Source organism: Bombina bombina, chromosome 3, assembly GCF_027579735.1.
Source record: "Bombina bombina isolate aBomBom1 chromosome 3, aBomBom1.pri, whole genome shotgun sequence".
In the NCBI taxonomy this organism is placed as follows: domain Eukaryota; kingdom Metazoa; phylum Chordata; class Amphibia; order Anura; family Bombinatoridae; genus Bombina; species Bombina bombina.
The window spans coordinates 843,358,406-843,385,315 of NC_069501.1; the positions used below are offsets into that span (position 1 = coordinate 843,358,406).

The window sequence follows — 26,910 nt, forward strand, 5'->3', positions numbered from 1 at the left end:
CATTTAACTATATGTATTTTATGTCATAAAAAATTTAGTAAAATGATGCCCAAGATGATTCCTCAAGTGAGGGGAGTAAGCATGGTACTGCATCATCCCCTCCTTCGTCTACACCAGTCTTGCCCATACAGGAGGCCCCTAGTACATCTAGTGCGCCAATACTCCTTACTATGCAACATTTAACGGCTGTAATGGATAATTCTATCAAAAACATTTTAGCCAATATGCCCACTTATCAGCGAAAGCGCGACTGCTCTGTTTTAGAAAATTCTGTAGAGCATGAGAACGCTGATGATATGGTTTCTGAAGGGCCCCTACACCAGTCTGAGGGGGCCAGGGAGGTTTTGTCTGAGGGAGAAATTTCAGATTCAGGAAACATTTCTCAACAAGCTGAACCTGATGTGATTACTTTTAAATTTAAGTTGGAACATCTCCGCGCTCTGCTTAAGGAGGTGTTATCCAATTTGGATGATTGTGATTATCTGGTCATTCCAGAACCACTATGTAAAATGGAAAAGTTCTTAGAGGCCCCGGGGCCCCCCGAAGCTTTTCCTATATCCAAGCGGGTGGCGTACATTGTTAGTAAAGAAACAGGCCCGGTATACCTTTAGTACCTCCCCCCATATTTAAAAAATTGTTTTCCTATAGCGACCCCAGAAAGGACTGATGGCAGACAGTCCCCAAGGTCGAGGGGGCGGTTTCTACTCTACACAAGCGCGCCACTATACCCATAGAAGATAGTTGTGCTTTCCAAGATCCTATGGATAAAAAATTAGAAGGTCTGCTAAAAAAGATGTTTGTTCAGCAAGGTTCCCTTCTACAACCATTTGCATGCATTGTCCCTGTCACTGCAGCCGCGTGTTTCTAGTTTGATGAGCTAGGAAAGGCGATTATTAGTAATTCTTCTTCTTATGAGGAGATTATGGACAGAATTCGTGCTCTTAAATTGGCTAATTCTTTCACCCTAGACGCCACCTTGCAATTGGCTAGGTTAGCGGCGAAAAAATTCTGGGTTTGCTATTGTGGCGCAGAGCGCTTTGGTTAAAATCTTGGGCAGCGGATGCGTCTTCCAAGAACAAATTGCTTGACATTCCTTTCAAGGGGAAAACACTCTTTGGCCCTGACTTGAAAGAGATTATCTCTGATATCACTGGGGGCAAGGGCCACGCCCTTCCTCAGGATAGGTCTTTTCAAGACCAAAAATAAACCTAAGTTTCGTCCCTTTCGCAGAAACGGATCAGCCCCAAGGGCTACGTCCTCTAAGCAGGAAGGTAATACTTCTCAAGCCAATCCAGCCTGGAGACCTATGCAAGGCTGGAACAAAGGAAAGCAGGCCAGGAAACCTGCCACTGCTACCAAGACAGCATGAAATGCGGGCCCCCGATCCGGGACCGGATCTGGTGGGGGGCAGACTCTCTCTCTTCGCTCAGGCTTGGGCAAGAGATGTTCTGGATCCTTGGGCGCTAGAAATAGTCTCCCAAGGTTATTCTCTGGAGTTCAAGGGGCTTCCTCCAAGGGGGAGGTTCCACAGGTCTCAGTTGTCTTCAGACCACATAAGAAGACAGGCATTCTTACATTGGGTAGAAGACCTGCTAAAAATGGGAGTGATTCATCCTGTTCCATTAGGAGAACAAGGGATGGGGTTCTACTCCAATCTGTTCATAGTTCCCAAAAAAGAGGGAACGTTCAGACCAATCTTAGATCTCAAGATCTTGAACAAGTTTCTCAAGGTTCCATCGTTCAAGATGGAAACCATTCGAACACTTCTTCCTTCCATCCAGGAAGGTCAATTCATGACCAAGGTGGATTTCAAGGATGCGTATCTACATATTCCTATCCACAAGGAACATCATCGGTTCCTAAGGTTTGCATTCCTGGACAAGCATTTCCAGTTCGTGGCGTTTTCTTTCGGATTAGCCACTGCTCCTAGGATTTTCTCATAGGTACTAGGGTCCCTTCTGGCGGTGCTAAGACCAAGGGGCATTGTTGTAGTACCTTACTTGGACGACATTCTGATTCGAGCGTCGTCCCTTCCTCAAGTAAAGGCTCACACGGACATTGTCCTGGCCTTTCTCAGATCTCACGGATGGAAAGTGAACGTGGAAAAGAGTTCTCTATCTCCGTCAACGAGGGTTCCCTTCTTGGGAACTATAATAGACTCCTTAGAAATGAGGATTTTTCTGACACAAGCCAGAAAAACAAAACTTCTAGACTCTTGTCGGATACTTCATTCCGTTCCTCTTCCTTCCATAGCGCAGTGCATGGAAGTGATAGGTTTGATGGTAGCGGCAATGGACATAGTTCCTTTTGTGCGCATTCATCTAAGACCATTACAACTGTTCATGCTCAGTCAGTGGAATGGGGACTATTCAGACTTGTCTCCGAAGATACAAGTAAATCAGAGGACCAGAGACTCATTCCGTTGGTGGCTGTCCCTGGACAACCTGTCACAAGGGATGACCTTCCGCAGACCAGAGTGGGTCATTGTCACGACCGACGCCAGTCCGATGGGCTGGGGCGCGGTCTGGGGATCCCTGAAAGCTCAGGGTCTTTGGTCTCGGGTAGAATCTCTTCTACCGATAAATATTCTGGAACTGAGAGCGATATTCAATGCTCTCAAAGCTTGGCCTCAGCTAGCGAGGGCCAAGTTCATACATCAACCATCAGGGGGGAACAAGGAGTTCCCTAGCGATGGAAGAAGTGACCAAAATCATTCTATGGGCGGAGTCTCACTCCTGCCACCTGTCTGCTATCCACATCCCAGGAGTGGAAAATTGGGAAGCGGATTTTCTGAGTCGTCAGACATTGCATCCGGGGGAGTGGGAACTCCATCCGGAAATCTTTGCCCAAGTCACTCAACCGTGGGGCATTCCAGACATGGATCTGATGGCCTCTCGTCAGAACTTCAGAGTTCCTTACTACGGGTACAGATCCAGGGATCCCAAGGCGGCTCTAGTGGATGCACTAGTAGCACCTTGGACCTTCAAACTAGCTTATGTGTTCCTGCCGTTTCCTCTCATCCCCAGGCTGGTAGCCAGGATCAATCAGGAGAGGGCGTCGGTGATTTTGATAGCTCCTGCGTGGCCACGCAGGACTTGGTATGCAGATCTGGTGAATATGTCATCGGCTCCACCATGGAAGCTACCTTTGAGACGAGACCTTCTTGTTCTAGGTCCGTTCGACCCACTCCAGCTGACTGCTTGGAGATTGAACGCTTGATCTTATCAAAGCGAGGGTTCTCAGATTCTGTTGTTCAGGCCTGAAAGCCTGTAACCAGAAAAATTACCACATAATTTGGTATATCTGTTGGTGTGAATCTGCAGGATTCCCTTGGGACAAGGTTAAGATTCCTAAGAGTCTATCCTTCCTTCGAGAAGGATTGGAAAAAGGATTATCTGCAAGTTCCTTGATGGGACAGATTTCTGCCTTGTCTGTGTTACTTCACAAAAAGCTGGCAGCTGTGCCAGATGTTCTAGCCTTTGTTCAGGCTCTGGTTAGAATCAAGCCTGTTTACAAAATTTTGACTCCTCCTTGGAGTCTCAACCTAGTTCTTTCAGGGGGTTCCGTTTGAACCCTTACATTCCGTTGATATTAAGTTATTATCTTGGAAAGTTTTGTTTTTGGTTGCAATTTCTTCTGCTAGAAGAGTTTCAGAATTATCTGCTCTGCAGTGTTCTTCTCCTTATCTGGTGTTCCATGCAGATAAGGTGGTTTTGCGTACTAAACCTGGTTTTCTTCCAAAAGTTGTTTCTAACAAAAACATTAACCAGGAGATAGTTGTGCCTTCTTTGTGTCCTAATCCAGTTTCAAAGAAGGAACGTTTGTTGCACAACTTGGATGTAGTTCGTGCTCTCAAATTTTACTTAGCAGCTACTAAGGATTTCAGACAAACTTCGTCTTTGTTTGTTGTTTATTCTGGTAAACGGAGAGGTCAAAAAGCAACTTCTACCTCTCTCTCCTTCTGGATTAAAAGCATTATCCGATTGGCTTATGAGACTGCCGGACGGCAGCCTCCTGAAAGAATCACAGCTCACTCCACTAGGGCTGTGGCTTCCACATGGGCCTTCAAGAACGAGGCTTCTGTTGATCAGATATGTAAGGCAGCGACTTGGTCTTCACTGCACACTTTTTCTAAATTTTACAAATTTGATACTTTTGCTTCTTCTGAGGTTATTTTTGGGAGAAAGGTTTTGCAAGCCGTGGTGCCTTCCATTTAGGTGACCTGATTTGCTCCCTCCCTTCATCCGTGTCCTAAAGCTTTGGTATTGGTTCCCACAAGTAAGGATGACGCCGTGGACCGGACACACCTATGTTGGAGAAAAAAGAAATTATGTTTACCTGATAAATTACTTTCTCCAACGGTGTGTCCGGTCCACGGCCCGCCCTGGTTTTTTTAATCAGGTCTGATAATTTATTTTCTTTAACTACAGTCACCACGGTAACATATGGTTTCTCCTATGCAAATATTCCTCCTTAACGTCGGTCGAATGACTGGGGTAGGCGGAGCCTAGGAGGGATCATGTGACCAGCTTTGCTGGGCTCTTTGCCATTTCCTGTTGGGGAAGAGAATATCCCACAAGTAAGGATGACGCCGTGGACCGGACACACCGTTGGAGAAAGTAATTTATCAGGTAAACATAAATTCTGTTTTCTTATACCTTAAAAGGCTGCCTCTTATCTGGATGCATTTTTAAAGTTTTTCACCACTAGAGGGTGTTAGTTCATGTGTGTCATATAGATAACATTGTGCTCATGCACGTGGAGTTACCTAGAAGTCAGCACTGATTGGCTAAACTGCAAGTCTGTCAAAAGAACTGAAATAAGGGGGCAGTTTACAGAGGCTTAGATACAAGGTAATCACAGAGGTAAAAAGTGTATTAATATAACTGTAATGGTTATGCAAAACTAGGGAATGGGTTATAAAGGTATTATGTATCTTTTTTTTTAAAACAATAGCATTTTTCAAATAGTAACAATATGGACAATTCTACTCCTTTTTCAACAAGGCCAATTTATGTCAAGGTTTAATTTGAAGGATACATGCCTTCCCATTCCTAGACCATCTCCAGCTTCTAAGATTTGACTTTCAGGACAAACTTTTTCAGTTTGTGGCTCTTCCATTTGGTCTATCTACAGCTCATAGAATTTTTACGAAGGTTCTAGAAACTCTCTAGTCTGTAATAGCACTCATGTAATTCAGTGGCTCTATAACTGGACAACATATTAGTAAACGCTCTATTTCTCTTACTTGGTGTATTCAGTCCACGGATTCATCCTTACTTGTGGGATATTCTCAATCCCTACAGGAAGTGGCAAAGAGAGCACACAGCAGAGCTGTCCATATAGCTCCCCTCAGGCTCCGCCCCCCAGTCATTCTCTTTGCCGCTCTAACAAGTAGCATCTCCACGGGAGGGTAAAGAGTATGTGGTGTTAGATTTGTAGTTTTTATTTCTTCAATCAAGAGTTTGTTATTTTAAAATAGTGCTGGTTTGTACTATTTACTCTGAGGCAGAAAGTGATGAAGATTTCTGCTGAGAGGAAAAAGATTTTAGCATGTTGTAACTAAAATCCATTGCTGTTCCCACGCAGGACTGTTGAGTACAGGAGAACTTCAGTTGGGGGGAACAGTTTGCAGGCTTATACTGAACAGTTTGCAGGCTTATACTGCTTAAGGTATGTTCAGTCATTTTTTCTAACAAGAACTGGTAGTGCTAGAAGACTGACAGAAATCCCATGAGGGAAGGTAAGCCATTTTCTGAGACACAGTATAGAATGATGGCTTCAGTTAAGGGCTTTAATACTGGCAGACACTGTGATGGGCTAAATCGATTACTTTATTAAGGTAATCTTATATTTATTAAGCGTTTTAGACGTTGGAAACACTTTTTGGGGACTTTTTTTATGCCTGGCATTTTGTAAGACAGCTAATCTGACTCAGAAAGGCCCCATAACTCTGGAGTAATGAAGGAGGGGGCCTCAATTGCGCAGTTGATTTGCAACACAGCTCCATGCAGCTTCATGTGCAGGGCCTTTAGAGTACAGGAGGACTTCAGGGAGGCTTAATTTACACCTGCAAATAACCCTAAAGGAAGGTAAAGCCACAGCAAAGACTGTGGCATCGTACTGTAGTGGGTAAAACAATTTGAAAATTTGTGTGCAATCATTTCAAGGCATTAGGATCATATGGTGCAAATTTCATTAAGATCGGATGTTTTTTGATGATTTGGTAAAAAAGTGTGTGCTTTTTATTATTTAAAGAGACAGTAAAGTTTTTTCAAAAAGTATTTTTTTCAATATTTTAGTGTTGTCTGAGTCTGTCAAACATGTCTGAGCCTTCAGATAGACCTTGTTCTTTATGTTCAAAAGCCATGGCAATACCCCCATTGCATTTATGTTTAAAGTGTGCACAAATATCTAAGCATTTTAAAGATCATCCAGTGACAATTAAAAATGCTGCCCAAGATGATTCCTTAACGGAGGGTAATGAGGATAGTCCTTCTTCCTCCCCCCACGTGTCTACACCAGTTACGCCCGCGCAAGCAATGCCTAGTACCTCTAGCGCATTGGCCCCTATTACTTTACAACAATTAGCAGCAGTAATGGATAATTCCCTTGCAGCATTTTTATCCAAACTGCCAGTTTTTCCAAGAAAGCACGATAGCTCAGTTTTAAATACAGAGGATGAGCAATCTGAAGCTTTGGATAATTTATCTGTTGTACCCTCACAAAACTCAGAGGTAGCAGTGAGGGAAGGGCTGTCTGAGGGAGAAATTTCTGACACAGGAAAAGTTTCTCAGCAGGCAGAGTCAGATTCCTTAGCGTTTAAATTTACGCTGGAACACCTCCGCGTCCTGCTTAAGGAGGTTTTAGCTACGCTGGATGATTGTGACCCCATGGTGGTCCCTGAAAAATTGTGTAAAATGGACAGATTTTTAGAGGTCCCTGTATACACTGAGGCATTTCCGATCCCAAAGAGGGTGGCGGATATTGTGACTAAGGAGTGGGAGAGACCAGGTGTACCCTTTGTTCCCCCACCTATCTTTAAGAAAATGTTCCCCATAAACGACCCTAGGCAGGACGCGTGGCAGACGGTCCCTAAGGTAGAGGGGGCTGTTTCAACACTGGCCAAGCGTACAACTATACCAATAGAGGACAGTTGTGCTTTCAAAGATCCTATGGTTAAAAAATTGGAAGGATTGCTGAAGAAAATTTTTGTTCAGCAAGGCTTTCTGCTTCAACCAATTGCCTGCATTATTCCGGTAACTACTGCAGCGGCTTTTTGGTTTGAGGCCCTGGAGGAGTCGCTCCAGAGGGAGACTTCATACGACGAGGTCATGGATAGAATTCATGCTCTAAAGCTGGCTAATTCTTTTATCACTGATGCCGCTCTACAGTTAGCTAAACTAGCGGCGAAAAACTCAGGTTTTGCCATCATGGCGTGAAGAGCGCTTTGGCTCAAATCATGGTCGGCGGATGTGTCGTCCAAAACAAAACTGTTAAATATTCCCTTCAAGGGGAAGACCCTTTTCGGCCCTGAGCTGAAAGAAATTATTTCAGATATCACTGGGGGCAAAGGTCATGCCCTTCCACAAGATAGGCCGTTTAAGGCCAAAAACAAGGCTAATTTTCGCTCCTTTCGCAACTTCAGCAGCGGACCTGCTGTCGCAAAACAAGATAACGCTTCCCAGCCCAAAGCAACCTGGAAACCCTTGCAGGGCTGGAATAAGGGTAAACAGGCCAAGAAGCCTGCTCCTGCTACCAAGACAGCATGAAGGGGTAGCCCCCGATCCGGGATCGGATCTGGTAGGGGGCAGACTTTCTCTCTTTGCTCAGGCTTGGGCAAGAGACGTTCCGGATCCCTGGGCATTGGAAATAGTTGCTCAGGGGTATCTTCTAGAATTCAAGGATTCTACTAAAAATGGGAGTGATACACCCAGTTCCAAATGCAGAACAAGGACTGGGCTTTTACTCAAACCTGTTCGTAGGTCCCAAAAAGGAAGGAACTTTCAGGCCAATCCTGGATCTAAAAATTCTAAACAGATTCCTCAGAGTTCCGTCTTTCAAGATGGAAACCATTCGGACAATGTTGCCGATGATCCAGGAAGGTCAATATATGACTACCGTGGATCTAAAGGATGCGTACCTACATATTCCTATCCACAAAGATCACCATCAGTTCCTAAGGTTCGCTTTTCTGGACAAACATTACCAGTTCGTGGCCCTTCCTTTCGGGTTGGCCACCGCTCCCAGAATTTTCACAAAGGTGCTAGGGTCCCTTCTATCGGTTCTAAGACCGCGGGGCATTGTAGTAGCACCTTACCTAGACGACATATCAATACAGGCGTCGTCCTTTCACAGAGCCAAGGCTCATACGGACATCGTTCTGGCCTTTCTAAGGTCTCACGGGTGGAAGGTGAATGTAGAAAAGAGTTCTCTGTCCCCGCTCACAAGGGTTCCCTTCCTGGGAACACTAATAGACTCGGTAGAAATGAAAATCTTTCTGACAGAGGTCAGGAAGTCAAAACTGCTGAATACTTGCCGAGTTCTTCATTCCATTCCTCGGCCTTCCGTGGCTCAGTGCATGGAAGTAATTGGTTTAATGGTTGCGGCAATGGACGTAGTCCCTTTCGCCCGAATCCATCTCAGACCACTGCAGCTGTGCATGCTCAAACAGTGGAATGGAGATTACGCAGATTTGTCTCCTCAAATCCAAATGGATCAAAAAACCAGAGACTCTCTTCTCTGGTGGTTGTCTCTGTGGTTATCTATTAATCCAGTAATAAAATGTCACCACAGTCTCAAGTTCACCTGTCTCAGGGAATGAGTTTCCGCAGACCGGAGTGGATCATTGTCACGACCGATGCCAGTCTGGTAGGCTGGGGTACGGTCTGGAACTCCCTGAAGGCTCAGGGACTATGGTCTCGGGAAGAATCTCTTCTCCCGATAAACATTTTGGAACTGAGAGCGATATTCAACACGCTCCAGGTGTGGCCTCAACTAGCAGAGGCCAAATTCATCAGGTTTCAGTCGGACAACATCACGACTGTGGCGTACATCAATCATCAGGGAGGAACAAAGAGTTCCCTAGCGATGAAGGAAGTAACCAAGATCATCAAATGGGCGGAGGATCACTCCTGCCATCTATCTGCAATTCACATACCAGGGGTAGACAACTGGGAGGCGGATTTTCTAAGTCGTCAGACTTTCCATCCGGGGGAGTGGGAACTCCACCCGGAGGTTTTTGCTCAGCTGACCCAGCTTTGGGGCATTCCAGAGTTGGATCTGATGGCGTCCCGTCAGAACACCAAACTTCCCCTTTACGGATCCAGATCCAGGGATCCCAAGGCGGCATTGATAGATGCATTAATAGCGCCTTGGTCATTCAGTCTAGCTTATGTCTTTCCACCGTTTCCTCTTCTCCCTTGGCTAATAGCCAGAATCAAACAGGAGAAGGCTTCGGTAATTCTGATAGCGCCTGCGTGGCCACGCAGGACTTGGTATGCAGACCTAGTGGACATGTCATCGGTCCCACCATGGAAACTGCCATCGAGGCAGGATCTTCTAATCCAAGGTCCTTTCAAGCATCCAAATCTAGTTTCTCTGCAACTGACTGCTTGGAGATTGAACGCTTAATCCTAGCTAAGCGGGGTTTCTCTGATTCAGTTATAGATACTCTGATACAGGCCAGAAAGCCTGTCACCAGGAAAATGTACCATAAGATATGGCGGAAATATCTTTGTTGGTGTGAATCCAAGGGTTACTCGTGGAGTAAGGTTAGGATTCCAAGGATATTGTCTTTTCTCCAAGAAGGTTTGGAGAAAGGTCTGTCAGCTAGTTCCTTAAAAGGACAGATATCTGCTCTGTCTATTCTGTTACACAAGCGTCTGGCAGCTGTACCAGACATTCAGGCGTTTGTACAGGCCCTAGTTAGAATCAAGCCTGTCTACAGACCTGTGGCTCCTCCATGGAGTCTAAATTTAGTTCTTTCAGTTCTTCAAGGGGTTCCGTTTGAACCTTTGCATTCCATAGATATCAAGTTATTATCTTGGAAAGTTTTGTTTTTAGTAGCTATTTCTTCTGCTCGAAGAGTTTCAGAATTGTCTGCTTTGCAGTATGATTCACCCTATCTGGTGTTCCATGCAGATAAGGTCGTTTTGCGTACTAAACCTGGTTTCCTTCCAAAGGTGGTTTCTAATAGGAATATTAACCAGGAAATTATTGTTCCTTCTCTGTGCCCTAATCCAGTTTCTAAGATGGAACGACTGTTGCACAATCTTGATGTGGTTCGTGCTTTAAAGTTCTATTTAAAAGCAACTAAAGATTTCAGACAAACATCATCCTTGTTTGTTGTGTATTCTGGTAAGAGGAGAGGTCAGAAAGCGACTGCTACCTCTCTGTCATTCTGGCTGAAAAGCATCATCCGATTGGCTTATGAGACTGCTGGTAAGCAGCCTCCTGAACGAATTACAGCTCATTCCACCAGAGCTGTGGCTTCCACATGGGCTTTCAAGAATGAGGCTTCTGTTGAACAGATTTGTAAGGCAGCGACTTGGTCTTCACTGCATACATTCGCCAAATTTTATAAATTCGATACTTTTGCTTCTGCGGAGGCTATTTTTGGGAGAAAGGTTTTGCAAGCAGTGGTGCCTTCCGTTTTGGTTACCTGACTTGTTCCCTCCCTTCATCCGTGTCCTATTGCTTTGGTATTGGTATCCCACAAGTAAGGATGAATCCGTGGACTGAATACACCAAGTAAGAGAAAACAGAATTTATGCTTACCTGATAAATTACTTTCTCTTACAGGTGTATTCAGTCCACGGCCTGCCCTGATATTTAAGTTAGGTTCAAATTTCATTTACAATAACTACAGTCACCGCTGCACCCTATGGTTCTCCTTTTTCTCCTAACCGTCGGTCGAATGACTGGGGGGGCGGAGCCTGAGGGGAGCTATATGGACAGCTTTGCTGTGTGCTGTCTTTGCCACTTCCTGTAGGGATTGAGAATATCCCACAAGTAAGGATGAATCCGTGGACTGAATACACCTGTAAGAGAAAGTAATTTATCAGGTAAGCATAAATTCTGTTTTTTTTCCTTCAGCTGTATTTCATACCAACATTGTACTGTTTTCTTTGCAGACATTGTTGCAGAATTCATTTTAAAAGAGTTATCTCTCATTTTATCTCTTTTCTAGAAGTCCTTATAGGCTTAGGGGCATATTTAACAATGTGCGAGCGGACATGATACGAAGTAGCGTATCATGTCCGCTGCACATCAATAAATGCCGACAGCATACGCTGTCGGCATTTATCATTGCACCAGCAGTTCTTGTGAACTGCTGGTGCAATGCCGCCCCCTGCATATTCGCGGCCAATCGGCTGCTAGCAGGTGGTGTCAATCAACCCGATCGTATTTTTTAGACCGCTGCTTCATAACTTCTGTTTCCGGCGAGCCTCGAGGGGCATCAAGCTCCATACGGAGCTTGATAAATATGCCCCTTAGTGACTATGCAGCTTTCTCTAACAGGTCAGGGATCAAAGTTAGTCATTTTGCTCACTCTATCTGTAGCTCAGTGTATGGAAGAGTTAGGTCTGATGATTGCAACATCAGATGTTCTTCCTTTGGCACGGTTCTGTAATTTCTCATAGACTCCTATGGGATTCTTTAGTAAGGCAATCTCTGTCCCAGGGGATAGTTTTTCAAACTATTTTTCTGGGGGCGTCCTTTATTCGCCCAACTTGGAAAATGTCTGCAGACATCATTCTCTGGTATTGGGGTTTAGCCTTAGCTCATATTGAATAGAGCATTCTTCATTAATCTGAATGCTCCAGTCAGGCTCCCTCAGGACATTGATTGTGAATCAGTTGTCAAGCTTTCTCCAATCATCAAGATCTCAAGTCTCTCATCCTAATGGATTAGAGGTTGTTTACCTATTTTTTTTATAACAGAAGTTTCATTGATGCTGTATTGAGCACCTTATTTCAGACTACACAGTAAATTATTTTCAAACCATTTGGAAAATTGTTTCTTTCCTGCTTTTGAAAACCAGGTTTTTAGCTGGCATACTTTTAGAATACTCTTAGAATTCAAGAATTCTTCCAATTGCAAGTTGGTTTGGATAGCGACTTATCTGTTAACTCTTTAACCCCTTAATGACCGACGCCGTACGTCCTCACAAAAAATACCCTTAACGACCGAGGACGTATGGAGTACGTCGTCGATCTTGGAAAGCATCTGAAGCGATCCTGATCGCTTCCAGCTGCTTTCCGGTTATTGCAGTGATGCCTCGAGGCATCTTGCAATAACATTTCTTACCCCTCTGATGCAGAGAAAGCGCCACTCTGTGGCCCTCTCTGCACCGGACATCGATGGCTGGTATCGTTGGTGGGTGGGAGCCAGGTGGGTGGCAATCAATGGCTTAGATCAGTAAGAGGGGGGCGGGATCAGGGGCGCTCACGGACGGCGGCGGGTGCACGGGGAGAGAGCGGGTGGGAACCGCTACATTACAGAACTTTATGTTTGGCAAAAGTGGGAGAATGGGGGGAGGGAAGTGCAGTAAAACCATATAAAAACGGATCTGGAAGGGGATTAGTCTTTGGAGGGGGGTAGCTACACTACAGAAAAAGAAAAACTCATTTTGTTTTTGTAAACTGGGTACTGGCAGCTGCTCTCAATAAGGTAGAGGGGAAGGTTTAGAGAGCTGTTTGGGGGGGGGGGGGTTCAGGGAGGTTGGGGGCTAAGGGAGGATCCTTCACAGCAGAATATGTAAATATGCTAAAAAAAAAGGGGCTACCTTTTATTTTAGTACTGGCAGACTTTCTGTCAGTACTTAAGATAGCGGGGACATTTGGGGGGGGGGGGAGAGAGCTGTTTGGGAGGGATCAGGAGGTCTGATGTGTCAGGTGGGAGGCTGATCTCTACAACAAAGCTAAAATTAACTGTGCAAGCTACCTAATTAACTCCACTGCTAGACATAATACACGTGTGATGCGCAGCAGCATTTAGCGGCCTTCTAATTACCAAAAAGCAACGCCAAAGCCATATATGTCTACTATTTCTGAACAAAGGGGATCCCAGAGAAGCATTTACAACCATTTGTGCCACAATTGCACAAGCTGTTTGTAAATAATTTCAGTGAGAAACCTAGTTTGTGAAAAAGTGAACATTTTTTTTTTTATTTGATCGCATTTGGCGGTGAAATGGTGGCATGAAATATACCAAAATGGGCCTAGATCAATACTTTGGGATGTCTTCTAAAAAAAATATATACATGTCAAGGGATATTCAGGGATTCCTGACAGATATCAGTGTTCCAATGTAACTATCGCTAATTTTTAAAAAAAGTGGTTTGGAAATAGCAAAGTGCTACTTGTATGTATTGCCCTATAACTTGCAAAAAAAGCAAAGAACGTGTAAACATTGGGTATTTCTAAACTCAGGACAAAATTTAGAAACTATTTAGCATGGGTGTTTTTTGGTGGTTGCAGATGTGTAACAGATTTTGGGGGTCAAAGTTAGAAAAAGTGTTTTTTTTTCCAATGTGTGTTTTTTTATAGTAAATTATAAGATATGATGAAAATAATGGTATCTTTAGAAAGTCCATTTAATTGCGAGAAAAACTGTATATAATATGTGTGGATACAGTAAATAAGTAAGAGGAAAATTACAGCTAAACACAAACACAGCAAAAATGTAAAAATAGCCTTGGTCCCAAACGGACAGAAAATGGAAAAGTGCTGTGGTCATTAAGGGTTTAAAAAGTCATATTTCTGCTTTTCCTTTTTCATACTACAGGAAAATTGATGTGTCTTGACATCAAGGCTTTCGTCAGGAAATATACATTGTCTAAACCAGGATCTCCTTTTTGGAACATTCATTTGGTTTTGTTTATTTACACGCTTTTCAGGTTTCTCTTTTCAAACCTGCATGTTTTGGACATTTAGCTTCTGTCTTGGAAGTTTTTTTTGTTTTTAGCAATCTCTTCTGCTGGAAGACTTTTTTTATTTTAATCTAATAAACATATTCCATTTACTTTTTCATTAAATATAGATTTCCAGATTTAGATGCTGTCCAAACTACACACATCACTCCCACGATAAGCATAAAATTAGCATATTATGCGCGTTCACGGTCGCTTGCACAATTATTATTATTTTATTATTATTGCTCCGTCTCTGCAGAAACAGTGGTCATTTGATTGCAAGATCGGTGACGTTGACGAGGATTCTCAGGGTTGTGATCAATTCAATATGTGCATGTTAGGTAGATATAGGGAATTAGGGTGCCTGTGCTCTCAAAGGACAGTGCATGACAGGAGCAACCAGGTTGCCCACTGTGATTGGCTTATGAAAAGGAGTTTGAAAAGGAGCCAAATTTTCAGCAAGGATAGCTGCGAAACAGAATAAAGAAAGACAAGGTATTTGTACTTTTAATGCTTAAATATTGAACTACCTAATGCTTTATAAATAAACAAGAGAGCAAATCAATATAATTCAGCGCACAAATATACAACTAAATGGTTCTACTAATTGATATTACAATTCCATATAACTTGGAAGAGTGTGTAGTAAATAATGATATACAGTCACAGAATTAATATGGCTTAGATATTGCTGGTAAAAGGTTGTCTTCTTACCAGAGATTACCCCAATCATATGAGGTAATGTATGTGCACGGGAGGGCCAATACCGGTCTGATCCCTGGTCTGTTATTCTCCTCCGTTGGTTCTTTTTAGAGAAGGAGGGTGTAGTATAAAATCTTCTAAAAGCTATTTGCTTGGTGTGTCTCTTTAGGTTTTTTAGAACCTCTTTTCTGGTAGAAACTTCCGACTCCCCTTGCGATGGTATCTCTTGGTATCTCCCAGGAGTATAGTATAATTGGTATTTGTTCCTTATTCCCCAATTTCTCAGCAAGATGTGGAGGAAGAAATAAGAGAAAGGCACATAGCGTAACTCTGTTAAGCAAATAATTTATTCTGTTACAGGTAAAAACAATTTGCACTTACATTTCACGTCCTCAATCCTTGATGAGGTAAGCATTCAAACGTATACCCAGATACAAGATTATACTTATACTGTGGTTGTAAGTAGTTCTCCACTCTTTGAATTGATTTGTTAATATGATCCAATACCAAAGTTCTTCTTTAAAATTCAAATTAATAAAAACGATAATATAAAAATACTAACAGTGATCCGGAAGACCAGCCTATACTATAATAGCAGATAAGAAAACATTGAGCTTCAAGTTCGCTCTAAAATCAAATAATGCCGGTGATTATGTTCACACTAACTTTCCTCTGACAAAGTACTTTGACACTCTGAAATGCGTAAGGAACTGCAAGTTACAAGTGGGTGTACAGTTTTACCTTCCACGACATAATCACCGGCATTATTTGATTTTAGAGCGAACTTGAAGCTCAATGTTTTCTTATCTGCTATTATAGTATAGGCTGGTCTTCCGGATCACTGTTAGTATTCTCATGATCTTTTTGCAAGTGCACTGCATTATTTTGAATACGGAATAGACCAGGGTGAATAGAACTGAGTGCATCCTATTGTTTTATATGTGCACTCGTCTCATGCTAAGATAAGAAAAGATATTCACACCACTTATACACAACATAAGGATATGTCATTTTTATATTATCGTTTTTATTAATTTGAATTTTAAAGAAGAACTTTGGTATTGGATCATATTAACAAATCAATTCAAAGAGTGGAGAACTACTTACAACCACAGTATAAGTATAATCTTGTATCTGTGTATAAGTTTTAATGATTACCTCATCAAGGATTAAGGATGTGAAATGTAAGTGCAAATTGTTTTTACCTGTAACAGAATAAATTATTTGCTTAACAGAGTTACGCTATGTGCCTTTCTCTTATTTCTTCCTCCACATCTTGCTGAGAAATTGGGGAATAAGGAACAAATACCAATTATACCATACTCCTGGGAGATACCAAGAGATACCATCGCAAGGGGGGTTGGAAGTCTCTACCAGAAAAGAGGTTCTAAAAAACCTAAAGAGACACACCAAGCAAATAGCTTTTAGAAGATTTTATACTACACCCTCCTTCTCTAAAAAGAACCAACGGAGGAGAATAACAGACCAGGGATCAGACCGGTATTGGCCCTCCCGTGTACATACATTACCTCATATGATTGGGGTAATCTCTGATAAGAAGACAACCTTTTACCAGCAATATCTAAGCCATATTAATTCTGTGACTGTATATCATTATTTACTACACACTCTTCTAAGTTTTATATGGAATTGTAATATCAATTAGTAGAACCATTTAGTTGTATATGTGTGCCCTGAATTATATTGATTTGCTCTCTTGTTTATTTATATCTCTAACAGTGTTAAGGGTACACTGAATCTTTGATCACGCAGCACGATACATTCACACAACACACATTTACAATTAAACGTGTGTAGACCCACAGTTTAGCGCTGGTAATACATCTTTATTCCTACCTAATGCTTTATAGTAATAATTTTCCTTTATTATCCCTTTAATTTAGATATTGTAAGTGCATTAGAATTCTTATTTTAAAGGTTTTTAGACAATCCATTATTTTGTTTGTCCTTTGGTTCATGTAAAAGGCCACATTAGTTTATTTAGCTTCTGAGATGTTATAGCATTTCCAAAATGCATTGCCCTTTTTTCTAGATCAGTTTCTTCTTGGAGTTTCAAGAATGAGGATTATATTCAATAAAAATTTGCTAGGCAGCAACATACTTTCTCTAAATTCTATCACTTTGATGTGCTTTGTAGATAAGTCCTTCAGGCATCAGTGTCGGGTAATTAGGTGCCTGCCTTAAAAAATGTTTGTCTCGCCCAATTACTCGTAAACTCCACAGCTTGGGTATTAGTACCTAGGAGTAATGGCTTGTGGACTCTCACCACTTTATGAAAGAAATCAAAATTTAGGCTTACCTGATGATAAATTCATTTCTTTCATGGTGGTGAGAGCCCACGCGACCCACCCATTTTCATTTATTTAAGTACGTTTTTTTCTGGCAGCAGTTCTAGTTTGCACCTCGTTTTCCCTACTTTGACCTTTCCTACCTTTCTTCTTTCTTGACTATACATCAGACTAGAATAACAGTGTGGGTGGAATTAAGTGCTCTTAGCGTTTTGGGAATCTTTGCCTCCTCTTAGTGGCCAGGAGTTGAATTCCAGGAGTAATGACTCATGGACTCTCACCACCATGAAAGAAATGAACGTATCAGGTAAGCATCCTTTTTATTTTCTTTGTGAACATTAGAACAATTTGAAAATATAATATCAGAAGCCTTTTTATCTTTCAGACTGGAGGAAACCTTCACTGTCTCATAGCTTTTCAGAGACTTAGCTGGCAAAGATTTGGTCCCTGGAACTTGCAGCTTGGGAATCTGAGACCTGAACCTCAGCCACCTGTACATACCCGGAGAATTCCTAAATCTGAAAGTGAAGACAATGTCTCCAAGAAACAGCGTGGACGGCTGGGAAGATCATTCAGTGCAGGTTTTCAGCAAGAGCTTGCATGGAAAAGGATGAGCAATATTCATGAGAGGAGGAGGAGTGGGTCACCTGAGAGTGATACAGACTGTGAAGGCAATGATTAATATCTAACTGGGGAGAACAGTTGAAAACTTTGCCTGAAAAGTCATGTTACTATTTATTTATTTTTTATAATGGGATTCATGGTTTCCTCTGCTTGTGTTGGATTATGGTGCCCTGGTTTAGCCTAGAACTCATTCTTATCAAATGTTTTAAGTTAGATTATTAAAATACCAAATATTTGTATTCAGTGTGTGCCCTTTTTATGCCAACAAAAGATTCAAATATTGTAACGTAACACTACTAGTGTGTACAATTAATATTTGAGTATAGCTTTTTTGTCTTACAAAAGTTATGTAATGGTTAAAGAATACACAATGTTAAATACATTTTTAAGAAAAAATAAATTTGTTTCTTTTTCTCTAAATGTTTTGTTTGGTTCTATTTTATGAACCTTTTATTACTGTAAGACAAAACAACTGCACTCCTATTGCTGTTTATCTATTGCTTTGCAATATGAGCCAGAATAAAATATTTCGGGGTGAAAGACTAATGTAAATAGTAAAGATAAAATACTACAGAAACAAGAGTAGAAGAATATAGAAATAAATAAGTTAGACAGGGAAGAAACATTATCTTACTCTACATATACAGTCTGGTCTTTAAAGGGTTAGGAAAGTCCAAATGAAACTTGCAAGAATCAGAGCATTTCATTTTAATACACCTTTTAAATCACTTCTATTTTCAAATGTTTTGTTTTCTTGGTATCTATTGTTGAAAATGAATACACACATATCCTACACTAGTGGGAGCTAGCTGCCGATTGGTGCAATGTTGTGTCTTCAGCAAAGGATAACAAGAGACTGAAGCATATTTGATAATAAAAGTAAAGTTAAAAATGGTATGTTCTATGTGAAACATGAATTAAATATTTCTCCAACATTGGTGTGTCCGGTCCACGGCGTCATCCTTACTTGTGGGATATCTCTTCCCCAACAGGAAATGGCAAAGAGTCCCAGCAAAGCTGGCCATATAGTCCCTCCTAGGCTCCGCCCACCCCAGTCATTCTCTTTGCCGTTGCACAGGCAACATCTCCACGGAGATGGTTAAGAGTTTTTTGGTGTTTAAATGTAGTTTTATTCTTCTATCAAGTGTTTGTTATTTTAAAATAGTGCTGGTATGTACTATTTACTCTGAAACAGAAAAGGATGAAGATTTCTGTTTGTAAGAGGAAGATGATTTTAGCAGACAGTAACTGAAATCAATTGCTGTTTCCACACAGGACTGTTGAGATGAAGTAACTTCAGTTGGGGGAAACAGTTTTTAAGTCTTTTCTGCTTAAGGTATGACTAGCCATATTTCTAACAAGACCATGTAATGCTGGAAGGCTGTCATTTCCCCTCATGGGGACCAGTAAGCCATTTTCTTAGTTAAACATAAAAGAATAAAGGGCTTCAAAAAGGGCTTAAAAACTGGTAGACATTTTTCTGGGCTAAAACAGTTGCTTTACTAGGCATATTATGCAGATTCTAACTAATTATTGGTATTATAATCTTGGGGAACGTTTAGAAAAACGGCAGGCACTGTGTTGGACACCTTTTTCAGATGGGGGCCTTTCTAGTTATAGACAGAGCCTCATTCTGGGACTGTATAGGGGTTAAATGTAAAAACAGCTCCGGTTCCGTTAATTTAAGGGTTAAAGCTCTGAAATTTGGTGTGCAATACTTTTAATGCACACTGTGGTGAAATTTTGGTGAATTTTGAACAATTCCTTCATACTTTTTCACATATTCAGTAATAAAGTGTTTTCAGTTTGAAATTTAAAGTGACAGTAACGGTTTTATTTTAAAACGTTTTTTGTGCTTTGTTGACAAGTTTAAGCCTGTTTAACATGTCTGTACCATCAGATAAGCTATGTTCTATATGTATGAAAGCCAATGTGTCTCCCCATTTAAATTTATGTGATAATTGTGCCATAGTGTCCAAACAAAGTAAGGACAGTATTGCAACAGATAATGATATTGCCCAAGATGATTCCTCAAATGAGGGGAGTAAACATGATACTACATCATCCCCTACTGTGTCTACACCAGTTATGCCCACACAGGAGGCCCCTAGTACATCTAGTGCGCCAATACTTATTACCATGCAACAATTAACGGCTGTAATGGATAACTCCATAGCAAATCTTTTATCCAAAATGCCTACTTATCAGAGAAAGCGCGATTGCTCTGTTTTAAACACTGAAGAGCAAGAGGACTCTGATGATAACTGTTCTGACATACCCTCACACCAATCTCAAGGGGCCATGAGGGAGGTTTTGTCTGATGGAGAAATTTCAGATTCAGGAAAAATTTCTCATCAAGCTGAACCTGATGTTGTGACATTTAAATTTAAATTAGAACATCTCCGCGCACTGCTTAAGGAGGTGTTATCTACTCTGGATGATTGTGACAATTTGGTCATTCCAGAGAAATTATGTAAGATGGACAAGTTCCTAGAGGTTCCGGTGCCCCCCGGCGCTTTTCCTATACCCAAGCGGGTGGCGGACATAGTAAAGTAAAGAGTGGGAAAGGCCCGGCATACCTTTTGTTCCCCCCCCTATATTTAAGAAATTATTTCCTATAGTCGACCCCAGAAAGGACTTATGGCAGACAGTCCCCAAGGTCGAGGGGGCGGTTTCTACTCTAAACAAACGCACTACTATTCCTATCGAAGATAGTTGTGCTTTCAAAGATCCTATGGATAAGAAATTAGAGGGTTTGCTTAAAAAGATTTTTGTACAGCAAGGTTACCTTCTACAACCAATTTCATGCATTGTTCCTGTCACTACGGCAGCGTGTTTCTGGTTCGAGGAACTAGAAAAATCGCTCAGTAAAGAATCTTCGTATGAGGAGGTTATGGACAGAGTTCAAGCACTTAAATTGGCTAACTCTTTTGTTTTAGATGCCGCTTTGCAATTAGCTAGATTAGCGGCGAAAAATTCAGGGTTTGCTGTCGTGGCGCGCAGAGTGCTTTGGCTAAAGTCTTGGTCAGCGGATGTGTCTTCCAAGACAAAATTGCTTAACATTCCTTTCAAAGGTAAAACATTATTTGGACCTGATTTGAAAGAGATTATTTCAGACATCACTGGGGGAAAGGGCCACGCCCTCCCACAGGATAGGTCTTTTAAGGCTAATAATAAGCCTAATTTTCGTCCCTTTCGCAGAAACGGACCAGTCTCTAATTCTGTATCCTCTAAGCAAGAGGGTAATACTTCACAACCCAAACCAGCCTGGAAACCAATGCAAGGCTGGAACAAGGGTAAGCAGGCCAAGAAGCCTACCACTGCTACCAAAACAGCATGAAGGGATAGCCCCCGATCCGGGACCGGATCTAGTGGGGGGCAGATTTTCTCTCTTTGCTCAGGCTTGGGCAAGAGATGTTCAGGATCCTTGGGCGCTAGAAATAGTTTCTCAAGGTTATCTCCTGGAATTCAAGGAACTACCCCCAAGGGGAAGGTTCCACAGGTCTCAATTATCTTCAAACCAAATAAAGAGACAGGCATTCTTACATTGTGTAGAAGACCTGTTAAAGATGGGAGTGATACATCCAGTTCCAATAAGAGAACAAGGAATGGGATTTTATTCCAATCTGTTCATAGTTCCCAAAAAAGAGGGAACATTCAGACCAATTTTGGATCTAAAGATCCTAAACAAATTTCTCAGGGTACCATCGTTCAAAATGGAAACTATTCGAACGATCCTACCTACTATCCAGGAAAATCAATTTATGACTACCGTGGATTTAAAGGATGCGTACCTACATATTCCTATCCACAAGGAACATCATCAGTTCCTAAGGTTCGCTTTTCTGGACAAGCATTACCAGTTTGTGGCACTTCCATTTGGATTAGCCACTGCTCCAAGGATTTTCACAAAGGTACTAGGGTCCCTTCTAGCGGTTCTAAGACCAAGGGGCATTGCAGTAGTACCTTACTTGGACGACATCCTGATTCAAGCGTCGTCCCTGTCAAAAGCAAAGGCTCATACGGACATCGTCCTAGCCTTTCTCAGATCTCACGGATGGAAGGTGAACAAAGAAAAAAGTTCTCTGTCCCCGTCAACAAGAGTTCCCTTCTTGGGAACAATAATAGATTCCTTAGAAATGAGGATTTTTCTGACAGAGGTCAGAAAATCAAAACTTCTAAGCTCTTGTCAAGTACTTCATTCTGTTCCTCGTCCTTCCATAGCGCAGTGCATGGAAGTAATAGGATTGATGGTTGCAACAATGGACATAGTTCCTTTTGCACGAATTCATCTAAGACCATTACAACTGTGCATGCTCAGACAGTGGAATGGGGATTATACAGACTTGTCTCCGACGATTCAAGTAGATCAAAAGACCAGAGATTCACTCCGTTGGTGGCTGACCCTGGACAATCTGTCACAGGGAATGAGCTTCCGCAGACCAGAGTGGGTCATTGTCACGACCGACGCCAGCCTAGTGGGCTGGGGCGCGGTCTGGGAATCCCTGAAAGCTCAGGGTCTATGGTCTCGGGAAGAGTCTCTTCTCCCGATAAACATTCTGGAACTGAGAGCGATATTCAATGCTCTCAGAGCTTGGCCTCAACTAGCAAAGGCCAAATTCATAAGGTTTCAGTCAGACAACATGACGACCGTTGCATATATCAATCATCAGGGGGGAACAAGGACTTCCCTGGCGATGAAAGAAGTGACCAAGATAATTCAATGGGCGGAGGATCACTCCTGCCACTTGTCTGCGATCCACATCCCAGGAGTGGAAAATTGGGAAGCGGATTTTCTGAGTCGTCAGACATTCCATCCGGGGGAGTGGGAACTCCATCCGGAAATCTTTGCCCAAATAACTCAATTATGGGGCATTCCAGACATCGATCTGATGGCGTCTCGTCAGAACTTCAAGGTTCCTTGCTACGGGTCCAGATCCAGGGATCCCAAGGTGACCCTAGTAGATGCACTAGTAGCACCTTGGACCTTCAACCTAGCTTATGTATTCCCACCGTTTCCTCTCATCCCCAGGCTGGTAGCCAGGATCAATCAGGAGAGGGCCTCGGTGATCTTGATAGCTCCTGCGTGGCCACGCAGGACTTGGTATGCAGACCTGGTCAATATGTCATCGGCTCCACCATGGAAGCTACCTTTGAGACAGGACCTTCTTGTTCAGGGTCCATTCGAACATCCGAATCTGGTTTCCCTCCAACTGACGGCTTGGAGATTGAACGCTTGATTTTATCAAAGCGTGGGTTTTCAGATTCTGTAATAGATACTCTGATTCAGGCTAGAAAGCCTGTAACTAGAAAAATTTACCATAAAATATGGAAAAAATATATCTGTTGGTGTGAATCTAAAGGATTCCCATGGAACAAGATAACAATTCCTAAGATTCTATCCTTTCTACAAGAAGGTTTGGAGAAAGGATTATCTGCAAGTTCTCTGAAGGGACAGATCTCTGCTTTATCTGTTTTACTTCACAAAAGACTGGCAGCTGTGCCAGATGTTCAAGCATTTGTTCAGGCTCTGGTTAGGATCAAACCTTTGACTCCTCCCTGGAGTCTAAATCTAGTTCTTTCAGTTCTTCAAGGGGTTCCGTTTGAACCCTTACATTCCGTAGATATTAAGTTATTATCTTGGAAAGTTTTGTTTTTGGTTGCAATTTCTTCTGCTAGAAGAGTTTCAGAGTTATCTGCTCTGCAGTGTTCTCCGCCCTATCTGGTGTTCCATGCAGATAAGGTGGTTTTGCGTACTAAGCCTGGTTTTCTTCCGAAAGTTGTTTCCAACAAAAATATTAACCAGGAGATAGTTGTACCTTCTTTGTGTCCGAATCCAGTTTCAAAGAAGGAACGTTTGTTACACAATTTGGACGTAGTCCGTGCTCTAAAATTCTATTTAGAGGCTACTAAAGATTTCAGACAAACATCTTCCTTGTTTGTTGTTTATTCTGGTAAAAGGAGAGGTCAAAAAGCGACTTCTACCTCTCTTTCCTTTTGGCTTAAAAGCATTATCCGATTGGCTTATGAGACTGCCGGACGGCAGCCTCCTGAAAGAATCACAGCTCACTCCACTAGGGCTGTGGCTTCCACATGGGCCTTCAAGAACGAGGCTTCTGTTGACCAGATATGTAAGGCAGCGACTTGGTCTTCACTGCACACTTTTGCCAAATTTTACAAATTTGATACTTTTGCTTCTTCTGAGGCTATTTTTGGGAGAAAGGTTTTGCAAGCCGTGGTGCCTTCCATTTAGGTGACCTGATTTGCTCCCTCCCTTCATCCGTGTCCTAAAGCTTTGGTATTGGTTCCCACAAGTAAGGATGACGCCGTGGACCGGACACACCAATGTTGGAGAAAACAGAATTTATGCTTACCTGATAAATTACTTTCTCCAACGGTGTGTCCGGTCCACGGCCCGCCCTGGTTTTTTAATCAGGTCTGATGAATTTTCTCTAACTACAGTCACCACGGTATCATATGGTTTCTCCTATATATATTTTCTCCTGTCCGTCGGTCGAATGACTGGGGTGGGCGGAGCCTAGGAGGGATCATGTGACCAGCTTTGCTGGGACTCTTTGCCATTTCCTGTTGGGGAAGAGAATATCCCACAAGTAAGGATGACGCCGTGGACCGGACACACCGTTGGAGAAAGTAATTTATCAGGTAAGCATAAATTCTGTTTTTTATTCTTCTATCAAGTGTTTGTTATTTTAAAATAGTGCTGGTATGTACTATTTACTCTGAAACAGAAAAGGATGAAGATTTCTGTTTGTGAGAGGAAGACGATTTTAGCAGACAGTAACTAAAATCTATTGCTGTTTCCACATAGGACTGTTGAGATGAAGTAACTTCAGTTGGGGGAAACAGTTAGCAGACTTTTCTGCTTAAGGTATGACTAGCCATATTTCTAACAAGACCATGTAATGCTGGAAGGCTGTAATTTCCCCTCATGGGGACCGGTAAGCCATTTTCTTAGTCAAACAAACAGAATAAAGGGCTTAATATGGGCTAAAAAACTGGTACATTTTTATGGGCTAAATCGATTGCTTTATTTGGGCATTTTATTCATATTTATGCTGACAATTCGCATTTATAAACTTGGGGAACGTTTATTAAACGGCAGGCACTATGTTAGACACCTTTTCCAGTCAGGGGGCCTTCCTAGTTGTAGACTGAGCCTCATTTTCGCGCCATTACTGCGCAGTTGTTTTTTGAGAACAGGGCATGCAGATGCATGTGTGAGGATCTGAAATTTGCTGGAAAAGCTTCTAGAAGGCTATAGCTGGGACTGGTTAGGTCTCAGCAAAGGCTATAGCTGGGACTGTATAGGGGTTAAATTTGTAAACGGCTCCGGTTCCGTTATTTTAAGGGTTAAAGCTCTGAAATTTGGTGTGCAATACTCTTAATGCTTTAAGACACTGTGGTGAAATGGTAATTTTTGAACAATTCCTTCATACTTTTTCACATATTCAGTAATAAAGTGTTTTCTGTTTAAAATTTAAAGAGACAGTAACGGTTTTGTTTTAAAACGTTTTTTGTGCTTTGTTAACAAGTTTAAGCCTGTTTAACATGTCTGTGCCTTCGCATAAGCTATGTTCTATATGTATGAAAGCCAATGTGTCTCCCCATTTAAATTTATGTGATAATTGTGCCATAGCGTCCAAACAAAGTAAGGACAGTACTGCCACAGATAATGAAATTGCCCAAGATGATTCCTCAGATGAGGGGAGTAAACATGATACTACATCATCTCCTACTGTGTCTACACCAGTTTTGCCCACACAGGAGGCCCCTAGTACATCTAGTGCGCCAATGCTTATTACCATGCAACAATTAACGGCTGTAATGGATAACTCCATAGCAAATATTTTATCCAAAATGCCTACTTATCAGAGAAAGCGCGATTGCTCTGTTTTAAACACTGAAGAGCAGGAGGGCGCTGATGATAATTGTTCTGTCATACCCTCACACCAATCTGAAGGGGCCATGAGGGAGGTTTTGTCAGATGGGGAAATTTCAGATTCAGGAAAAATTTCTCAACAAGCTGAACCTGATGTTGTGACATTTAAATTTAAATTAGAACATCTCCGCGCACTGCTTAAGGAGGTGTTATCTACTCTGGATGATTGTGACAACTTGGTCATTCCAGAGAAATTATGCAAGATGGACAATTTCCTAGAGGTTCCGGTGCACCCCGACGCTTTTCCTATACCCAAGCGGGTGGCGGACATAGTAAATAAGGAGTGGGAAAAGGCCGGCATACCTTTTGTTCCCCCCCCCCTATATTTAAGAAATTATTTCCTATGGTCGACCCCAGAAAGGACTTATGGCAGACAGTCCCTAAGGTCGAGGGGGCAGTTTCTACTCTAAACAAACGCACTACTATTCCTATCGAAGATAGTTGTGCTTTCAAAGATCCTATGGATAAAAAATTGGAGGGTTTGCTTAAAAAGATTTTTGTACAGCAAGGTTACCTTCTACAACCCATTTCGTGCATTGTTCCTGTCACTACAGTAGCGTGGTTCTGGTTCGAGGAACTAGAAAACTCGCTTAGTAGAGAGACTCCATATGAGGAGGTTATGGACAGAGTTCACGCACTTAAGTTGGCTAACTCTTTTATTTTAGATGCCGCTTTGCAATTAGCTAGATTAGCGGCGAAAAATTCAGGGTTTGCTATCGTGGCGCGCAGAGCGCTTTGGCTAAAATCTTGGTCAGCGGATGTGTCATCCAAGACAAAATTGCTTAACATCCCTTTCAAAGGTAAAACTCTATTTGGACAAGAATTGAAAGAGATTATTTCAGACAACACTGGGGGAAAGGGCCACGCCCTTCCACAAGATAGGCCTTTCAAGGCCAAGAATAAGTCTAATTTTCGTTCCTTTCGCAATTTCAGGAACGGACCGGCCTCTAATTCTGCATCCTCTAAGCAAGAGGGTAATGCCTCACAACCCAAACCAGCCTGGAAACCGATGCAAGGCTGGAACAAGGGTAAGCAGGCCAAGAAGCCTGCCGCTGCTAACAAAACAGCATGAAGGAGTAGCCCCCGATCCGGGACCGGATCTAGTGGGGGGCAGACTCTCTCTCTTTGCTCAGGCTTGGGCAAGAGATGTTCAGGATCCCTGGGCGCTAGAAATAGTTTCTCAGGGTTATCTCCTGGAATTCAGGGAACTACCCCCAAGGGGAAGGTTCCACATGTCTCACTTATCCTCAAACCAAATAAAGAGACAGGCGTTCTTACATTGTGTAGAAGACCTGTTAAAGATGGGAGTGATACACCCAGTTCCAATAAAGGAACAAGGAATGGGATTTTATTCCAATCTGTTCGTAGTTCCCAAAAAAAGAGGGAACTTTCAGACC

General features: G+C 42.2%; 1 protein-coding gene across 1 annotated transcript in view; it reads left to right on the plus strand.

Annotated features, from left to right (window-relative positions):
• BIVM (basic, immunoglobulin-like variable motif containing) overlaps nt 1–17,973 on the plus strand; it is a 79,314-nt gene extending 61,341 nt beyond the window's left edge. Inside the window, exon 7 of the mRNA XM_053705474.1 lies at nt 17,315–17,973. Coding sequence (XP_053561449.1) covers nt 17,315–17,611 — 297 coding nt within the window. The 3' untranslated portion in view covers nt 17,612–17,973. The remainder of the gene's footprint in view (nt 1–17,314) is intronic.
• Nucleotides 17,974–26,910: the final 8,937 nt, after the last annotated feature.